The sequence below is a fragment of the Salmo trutta genome, chromosome 15 (assembly GCF_901001165.1).
Source record: "Salmo trutta chromosome 15, fSalTru1.1, whole genome shotgun sequence".
NCBI classification, from domain to species: Eukaryota; Metazoa; Chordata; class Actinopteri; order Salmoniformes; family Salmonidae; genus Salmo; species Salmo trutta.
The window spans coordinates 50,388,890-50,398,480 of NC_042971.1; the positions used below are offsets into that span (position 1 = coordinate 50,388,890).

Below are 9,591 nucleotides of genomic sequence, written 5' to 3' on the forward strand. Positions count from 1 at the left end.
CTCCTTATAAGACATAAGCTTCCTGCTCATCTGAACAGTGTGGCCATGTTTGGATACTGGTAGATGCATTCTGCTATCAGTGCAAAACATTAAAGGATGACTCAAGGAGAAAGACCCATTGCTTACGGCAAAAAATATATATATAATACTCTTCATTGGGCACTGGTCAAAAACACATTTTCACCTTTTTATAGGCTACAATGTCAATTCTACCAAGAGTGAGTTTACTGTGACGTGTCTTCTGCCTTCATTGTAAGAAAGATCACATGCCCCCTATGGAAATTTCCACTCTTGGTCTATAGATAAACAGCATTGGAATGTCTGGCTGTCACCACCCTATACTGACCCAGATCAGAGTGAACCACAAGACTGACCCCAAGAACAGCAGTTTTAGCTCTAATTGTTCTTCTGAAAGCAAATGACCATTAGCTGGCAGTAATGTGCATTCCAGTATAGATAATGTACACATATTCATACCTTGACTTGGAGCTCTATCAGGCATTGAAGTATCAGATATAAGCAGTGCTGCGAACACATCAGCGCATAATTACACATACAGGATCACTAAGGCATGCAATGGAGGCTCCTCCAAAGAGGAAGGGGAGGACCATCCTAGGTGAATTTTATAAAAATTATGAAACATTTTAAAAAGTTCTCATTTTTAGATAAAACTATACTAAATATATTCACGTCACCAAATAACTGATTAAAACACACCGTTTTGCAATGAAGGTCTACAGTAGCCTCAACAGCATTTTGAGGGGTAGCACCATGGTGTAGTCGGAGGACAGCTAACTTCTGTCCTCTGGGTACATTCCACAGTCTTAAACAGTATTGACAACTTCCGGAGGATGTCCTCCAACCTATCAGAGCTCTTGCAGCATGGAATTTACATGTCAATCCAATCAAAGGATCAGAAAATGAATCTAGTACTGAAAGCATAAGCTACAGTTAACTAGCACTGCAGTGCATAAAAATGTGGTGAGAGAAAGACAGTTTTGAACAAATTAATTTCTTCAAAAATGAAGGAAAAGCGAGCGAGAGGGCAAGAGCTGGCTAGCTATATTTGGTTGTATTCACTCTGCTAGCTGAATGTAATTAGCTAGTTTAGCCTTCTCAAACACCCGGCTCAAACAAAGAGGGATGCTATGTTAGCTAGCTGGCTAAGGCTGTCCAAAACTGGAACTATTTCAAGGCAATTTAAGCTTTTGGTTTTATTAATTTATTGCCACCGGGGCCTGCCGGTGTAACTGCTAAACTGCTTTCTGACTACACTGTACTATGTGATTGTAACGAGTTACTAACGCATTAGCTCTAGTAGCTACAGTGCTTTCGGAAAGTATTCAGACCCCTTTACTTTTTCCACATTTTGTTACGTTACAACCTTAGTCTAAAATGGATTCAATTGTTCCCCCCCTCATCAATACCCCATAATGACAAAGCAAAAACAGGATTTTAGAAACGTTAGCAAATTTATTTAAAAAATGTTTTAACTGAAATATCACATTTACATACGCATTCACACCCTTTACTCAGTACTTTGTTGAAGCACCTTTGGCAGCGGTTAGAGCCTCAAGTCTTCTTGGGTATGATGCTACAAGCTTGGCACACCTGTATTTGGGGAGTTTCTCCCATTCGTCTCTGCAGATCCTCTCAAGCTCTGTCAGGTTGGATGGGGAGCGCACTGCGCAGCTATTTTCAGGTCTCTAGAGATGTTCGATCGGGTTCAAGTCCGGGCTCTGGCTGGGCCAATCAAGAACATTGAGACTTGTCCCGAAGCCACTCCTGCGTTGTCTTGGCTGTGTGCTTAGGGTCGTTGTACTGTTGGGAGGTGAACCTTTGCCCCTGTCTGACGTCCTGAGTGCTCTGAAGCAGGTTTTCATCAAGGACCTCTCCGTACATCTATCCGGACTAGCCTCGCAGTCCCTGCCGCTGAAAAACATCCCCACAGCGTTTTGTTTTCATCAGACCAGAGAATCTTGTTTCTCATGGCCTGAGTCCTTTAGGTGTCATGTGCCTTTTACTGAGGAGTGGATTCCATCTGGCCACTATCATAAAGGCCTGATTGGTGGGGTGCTGCAGAGATGGCTGTCGTTCTGGAAGGTTCACCCATTTCAACAAAGTAAGTATGGAGCCCTGTCAGAGTGAGGGCCTTCTCCCCCGATTGCTCAGTTTGGCAGAGCAGCCCGCTCTTGAAGAGTCTTGGTGGTTCTTTGGTTTAAGAATGATGGAGGCCACTGTGTTCTTTGGGACCATCGATGCTGCAGACATTTGTTGGTACCCTTCCCCAGATCTGTGCCTCGACACAATCCTGTCTCGTAGCTCTACGGACAATTCCTTCGACCTCATGGCTCTGACATGCACTGTCAACTGTGGGACCTTTTATCGACACGTGTTTGCCCTTCCAAATCATTTCAATGTTAACAGGATGCAGCTTAAATCAATTTCAAATATCATAGCGAAGGGTCTGAATACTTAAGTAAATAAGGTAGATTAGCTAAGGCGAATCGCTAGTTAGCTAGCGAGCTAATAAATGTACTGAGTCAGGCCAAAAGTAGCTAGCAAATACAGCCTAAATCAGCATGTTGTTTGTGCAACAGTATCTTCTAAATCAAAGAGGAATAGGCTAAGCATGAATATGTTGGCTACATGAAGAAACATTTAATGTAGCCAAAGATTATATGGCCCTCTAGGAAACACTGACCATCACTTTGGTTCCTACCCTGTCACAATAACTCCTCCCTGGCATTTTCATTAGTTGTCATGTCAAATAATGCTGTATTCAAAGTGCCCACTATTATTTATAGTCTAACAAAAGAAATAGAATTAACATCACATTTCCATGATTCAGACAGTTCACCCAAGTATGTTGATCTAAATAGCAAGTCAAATCGCAATTGCAACATTTGGTTAAAAATAAGGCCTAGATTTTTTGCCTATATAGCGCAGCCCTACATGGCAGTATCGGAATTATCCCAAATGAGCGCAGGAAATGCAGAAATGTATTGAATTGAAGAGTATAAAACAATCAGAATGGAGAAAGACCCATTGAAATCACTTAGAATGAACAGTTGAAGTCGGAAGTTTACATACACCTTTGCCAAATACATTCAAACTCAGTTTTCACAATCCCTGACATTTAATCCTAGTAAAAATCCTCAATTTTAGGTCAGTTAAGAACACCACTTTATTTTAAGAATGTGAAATGTCAGAATAATAGTAGAGAGAATGAATGTCGTTTCAGCTTTTATTTCTTTCATCACATTCCCAGTGGGTCAGAAGTTTACATACACTCAATTAGTTTTTGGTAGCATTGCCTTTAAATTGTTTAACTTGGGTCAAACATTTCGGGTAGCCTTCCACAAGCTTCCCACAATAAGTTGGTTGAATTTTGGCACATTCCTCCTGACAGAGCTAGTGTAACCGAGTCAGGTTAGCAGGCCTCCTTGCTCGCACATGCTTTTGCAGTTCTGCCGACTAATTTTCTATAGGATTGAGGTCAGGGCCTTGTGATGGCCAATCCAATACATTGACTTTGTTGTCCTTAAGCCATTTTGCAAGTATGCTTGGGGTCATTGTCCATTTGGAAGACCCATTTGCGACCAAGCTTTACCTTCCTGACTGATGTCTTGAGATGTTGCTTCAATATATCCAGATAATTTTCCTACCTCATGATGCAATCTATTTTGTGAAGTGCACCAGTCCCTCCTGCAGCAAGCACCGCCACAACATGATGCTGCCACCCCCGTGCTTCACGGTTGGGATGGTGTTCTTCAGCTTGCAAGCATCCCCCTTTTCCCTCCAAACTTAATGATGGTCATTATAGCCAAACAATTATATTTTTGTTTCATCAGACCAGAGGACATTTCACCAAAAACGACTATCTTTGTTCCCATGTTCAGTCTGGCTTTTTTATGGCGGTTTTGGAGCAGTGGCTTCTTCCTTGCTGAGCGGCCTTTCAGGTTATATCGATATAGGACTCGTTTTACTGTGGATATAGATACTTTTGTACCCGTTTCCTCCAGCATCTTCACAAGGTCCTTTGCTGCTGTTCTGGGATTGATTTGCACTTTTCACACCAAAGTACATTAATCTCTAGGAGACAGAACGCGTCTCCTTCCTGATAGGTATGATGGTTGCATGGTCCCATGGTGTTTATACTTGCGTACTATTGTTTGTACAGATGAACGTGGTACCTTCAGGCCTTTGGAAATTGCTCCCAAAGATGAATCAGACTTGTGGAGGTCCACCATTTTCTTTCTGACGTCTTGACTGATTTCTTTTGATTTTCACATGATGTCAAGCAAAGAGGCACTGAGTTTGAAGGTAGGCCTTTGAAAAACACCCACAGGTACACCTCCAATTGACTCAAATTCTGTCAATTAGCCTATCAAAAGCTTCTAAAGCCATGACATCATTTTCTGGAATTTTCCAAGCTGTTTAAAGGCAGTCAACTTAGTGTATGGAAACTTCTGCCACTGGAATTGTGGTACAGTGAATTATAAGTGAAATAATCTGTCTGTAAACCATTGTTGGAAAAATGACTTGTGTCATGCACAAAGTAGATGTCCTAACCGACTTGCCAAAACTATAGTTTGTTAACAAGAAATGTGTGGAGTGGTTGAAAAACAAGTTAATGACTCCAAGCTAAGTGTATGTAAACGTCCGACTTCAACTGTATGTTTTGCCACTGTAGGGTCACGCACTACTCAAAGAGAATGTTGAACTTTTATTATTATCAAACATAAAACACAGCCAAATACCGTCAAATCTGAAAAATACCATATATATGATATTTTGGCCATATCGCTGATCCCTAGCTGGAACATGCAAACAGCCAGCAGATTCTGGCTATACAGACACACACCTCATTACATTTCTAACTGTAGTTGCCGGTTTTGGTGGCCGCACACAGCCAAGAAAGAAGGGGGTGGGAAGAGGAAGACCTGTGAGTGTACGCTGTAGTATCTATAATATGACCTTGGTTGGTGTGCAACAAAGACAAAAAAAGAGGTGGCGGCAAAAGAAATGGCCCCTGCCATGCTTCCTCTCCGGACAACTACCAAGACATGCATTGGCTGAGTAAGCAGGTGACTGTGGATGATGGGCTACATGTTTGTCCAAAATCTATGTATAACATTTTGATCAATGATCAACTAAGCATAAGAGAAGGCAATCCTATGTTTTACATTGGTGTGTATGTGCATTGTAATTGCTATTGTGCTCAAGCTGTTACCTGGGTTACTGTAGCATAGTGCTGGGTGCTGTCGGAGGGAGAGTAGTTATGCTAGTTACCTGGACTGGCGCAGCGGTTGAGAGCTTGCTGAGTCCTGAAGAAGCGCAGGCATGGCGTCTTCACTGACCGTACACTAGCCTGCAGCCGAATACAGGCCACCCCACAGAACAGTGGAGCAGAGCAGCTGGTAGCCACCACACGCAGAAGGCTCGACGCCATCGCAGACACACAAGGAGGAGCTGTGCAGCCGGATCGACCCTCCTATAAACACACACACACCACAACATGGGAAAGAGAGGAGGGGGGCAAGACGGTGAGAGTGAACTGTGAACAGTAGAGAAACCGACTGACCTATCGTGGCTAGGAACTCTGTTCCTAAACACAAGCCCCTATACCACTGCCTCGGCTGGTCTATCTTTACACACATGACTCTGTAGTTAATGCAATAAGAATGTGCCCCAGTGTGCTATACACAGACATGCCCATTTAACCTAAAATCATGCAGCAACAGGAAAATAATTATCCTTATACTGCAAGTAAATCATTGCTAGCGTCACTAATATACCCGTTTAACTGTTTTCAGCATGCGTCAGTTCAATTAGTAAAACAAATAGGCTTTCACATTGACAGGGATCCAGCTGTAAAGTAAGGGGGATGCAGTCAAGGACATTCCAAATATAATGTCCACAAACATCCGGTGACCCTGTGTAGCTGTGTGTAATATGTTTGGCTTAGTCACTTCAGAGGCCTGATGTGTCCAGATAAGAGCTGTTACAAGTGAACCTCTTGACTGGAAGACTCGTGTGGTTCAGGCTCTAGGGGGTTCCAGGCAGTATCGATTAGATATTACACCATTACAGAAAACAGGGTCAGCTCAGCAGAGTTGTATGGGCATTCATAATAATGATCCCAGATATTTAGTGCCTTTCTATCCAATATAATAGACAGTGCTTTCAAAAAGTATTCAGACCCCTTGACTTTTTCCACATTGTTACATTACAGCCTTATTCTAAAATTGATTAAATTGTATTTTTTTCCTCAATCTATTCACAATGCCCCATAATAACAAAGCAATAACAGCTGTAGAATATGTTCATAATTTTTTTTTTAATTTATGGAGTAATCAGACCCTTTACTCAGTACTTTGTTGAAGCACCTTGGGCAGCATCGAGTCTTCTTGGGTATGACGCTACAAGCTTGGCACACCTGTATTTGGAGAGTTTCTCTTTCTCTGTGCTCTGTTCATCTTTGCCTTGATCCTGACAAGTCTCCCTGTCCCTGCCGCTGAAAAACATCCCCACAGCAGGATGCTGCCACCACCATGTTTCACCATAGGGATGGTGCCAGGTTTCCTCCAGACGTGACGCTTGGCATTCAGGCCAGAGTTTTCAGTCTTGGTTACATCAGACCAGAGAATTTTGTTTCTCATGGTCTGAGAGTCTTTAGGTGCATTTTGGCAAACTGCAAGCGGACGGTCATGTGCCTTTTACTGAGGAGCGGCTTTCGTCTGGCCACTCTACCATAAAGGCCTGATAGGTGGAGTGCTGCAGAGACAGTTGTACTTCTGGAAGGTTCTCCCATCTCCACAAAGGAACTCTAGATCTCTGTCAGAGTGACCATCGGGTTCTTGGTCACCTCCCTGACCAAGGCCCTTCTCCCCTGATTGCTCAGTTTGGCCGGGCAGCCAGTTCTAGGAAGTCTTGGTGGTTCCAAACATCTTACATTTAAGAATGATGGAGGCCACTGTGTTCTTGGGGACCTTCAATGCTGAAGAACTGTTTTGGTACCCTTCCCCAGATCTGTGCCTCGACACAACCCTGTCTCGGAGGTCTACAGACAATTCCTTCAACGTCATGGCTTGGTTTTTCTCTGACATGCACTGTCAACTGTGGGACCTTATATAGACAGGTGTGTGCCTTTCCAAATCATGTCCAATCAATTGAATTTACCACAGGTGGACTCCAATCAAGTTGTACAAACATCTCAAGGATGATCAATGGAAACAGGATGCAGTTGAGCTCAATTTCGATGCTCATAGCAAAGGGTCTGAATACTTAGATATGGTATCTGATAGATATACACACACATTTTGTAAAATTTCAAAAAACCTGTGTTTTCGCTTTGTCATGATGGGGTATTGTGTGCAGATTGAGGGAAATGTTTTATTTAATCCATTTTAGAATAAGGCTGTAACAATGTTACAAAATGTGGAAAAATGAAGGGGTCTGAATACTTTCCGAATGCCCTGTAAATGTCAGATATTGTGAAACCATGAACTTGAGAGTTAGTGCGTTTACTGCATAGGCTTACAATTCATTAGGCCTCGTTTACCAACCAGTTTCAGTGCTAGGAGGAGGAATGCATTTGCCAATGCTACAAATTATGTCCTTACATAGCTAGTTAGCTACTGAATGAAGGCAGACATGCTACCTGCAGATTAAACTATAATTTATTGCTCTATATGCTGATCAAGCAGACTAAGATTCAACCTCATGTCTTCAGAATACCTAAAATGAACGTGCTTAATTTAAAAACTCTAGCTAGCTACCGAAATACATACCACGTCAGCAATATGATTCGCCTGGCAGGCTTAATTAACCAAAACCGTCTACTGACCATTGTTGTTCAGCTATCTAGCTAGCTAGTCCAGCCAGATATCTTTGGTCTAACGTTAACTACCCATGTCTATTTTGATGTGATTGAAAGTTTTGACATGTATGTTAAATCGGCATTTATTTTTGTTTATATTGCCAATATAAACGTGCAGAGCCATCTCACGAGCCAACAAAAGCGAATGACGAACCGAATCAAATTCATTCATTAATGTATTCATTCATTGCAACAGCACCACTTTGCCATCTGCTTTATGATAGTTAGTAAATACTTATTATTTTCTGTGTAAAATGCATGGCATTATTTGTAGTTTTCGCCTCAAAATACTGTGCATTAGCTGGACAGATATAGAGCCATCTGTTCAGAACGGATTTAGAGCAGTTGCCGACCATCACTTCCCTTTTTTGAATGAAAGGATTCGGCAGCAAAACTAGCAGAGCTAACGCGAATGCTAACAAACAATAACTAAGCTTTTTGCATCAAACTGGAGGCCATCAAGTCTTTCACTTTCCCCAACACAGCTGTTTGTGTGTAAAAAATAAACCAACAGGTCTAAAAAAAATAAAAGAAGCTTTCTTTAAATAACAACTGACCTTTGCAGACTGTCTTGATTTTGTGAACCACAGCAAAGCCGAAAAGTCTTTCCAACCGGAAGAAATTACATGATTTGGACAGTACCGCCCACTTCATACAGTCAACAACAGTACAGCATATTACCTACCAGGGTATTGAAATAGATCATTTTGAATAGACATTTAGCGTATTTGAGGTAGTCAGCATAATGATCAATATAAGGATTTACTCCATACTTATTTGTCAAAGTGACGCTCAAGAATAACACGTTGAATTGTGGGTTTATCTTTTTTTTTAAAATCATATTGGGAACATAATGTAGCAATTAAATCATGGTTGCATGAACATATAACATGAAATAGTGGCCTTTCTTATCTTGAGAGTGAGTAATTAAATAATAATACAAAAATATAGACGTTTGTATTTCTGACGTCTGTGGATGTTTGGCGTAAGAGGTTAATGTCTACAGCAGATGGTACTGTTGGACACTTTTAAGTAGGCCAAGCCCTCCAAACTGGGCCAGTCATTTGCCCATGTGGAGGCTGCAAGAGTGGATATTTACGATTTGAATGGGAGACATGAAATACAAATGAATTTAATATGCCAAAATGTAGAATCCTGCAGTTTCTCTCCATATACTTTGTTTTATTGCATTGTAAATATATAAACTGAGCATATAAAAAACATTAAGGACACCTGCTCTTTACATGACATAGACTGACCAGGTGAATTCAGGTGAAAGCTATGATCCCTTATTGATGTCACTTGTTAAATCTATTACAAAAAAAGTCATAGAGGAATCCTGCAGGATAACGAATATCCCAAAGGATTTTGCGGGCCACTTCCCTGTGGGACAATTTCTGTAGGAATCCTGCAGGGTCCAGCAGGAATCTTAAAGGTAGTCCTTCAGGAGAAAAATCATGCATGAAACCTGCAGATAGTCCTAAAATAAATCCTGCAGGATTTTTTCCTGAAGAACTACACACAGGACTACTACAGGAATTGTCCTACAACAAAATGGCCCCAAAATCTTGTGGGATATCCTGTAGGTAAGATTCCTGCAGAAAATTCCACAAGCTTTTCAGGGCCATATTCCTGTAGGACAACCTGAATGGACAGAAAGCACAATATATATGATTCCATTGCAATTGTATTATTCAATGGAGCAA

The 9,591-nt window shown here is 41.5% G+C and overlaps 1 protein-coding gene across 2 annotated transcripts in view; it reads right to left on the reverse strand.

Annotated features, from left to right (window-relative positions):
- The window catches only part of nnt (nicotinamide nucleotide transhydrogenase), a 68,234-nt gene extending 59,689 nt beyond the window's left edge, over nucleotides 1–8,545 (reverse strand). For both annotated transcript variants that reach the window (XM_029691937.1, XM_029691936.1), the window contains exons 1-2: nucleotides 8,443–8,545; nucleotides 5,296–5,497 (exon numbers count right to left, since the gene is read on the reverse strand). In XM_029691937.1, coding sequence (XP_029547797.1) covers nucleotides 5,296–5,455 — 160 coding nt within the window. In that variant the 5' untranslated portion in view covers nucleotides 5,456–5,497; nucleotides 8,443–8,545. The remainder of the gene's footprint in view (nucleotides 1–5,295; nucleotides 5,498–8,442) is intronic.
- Between the last annotated feature and the right edge of the window lie 1,046 nt (nucleotides 8,546–9,591).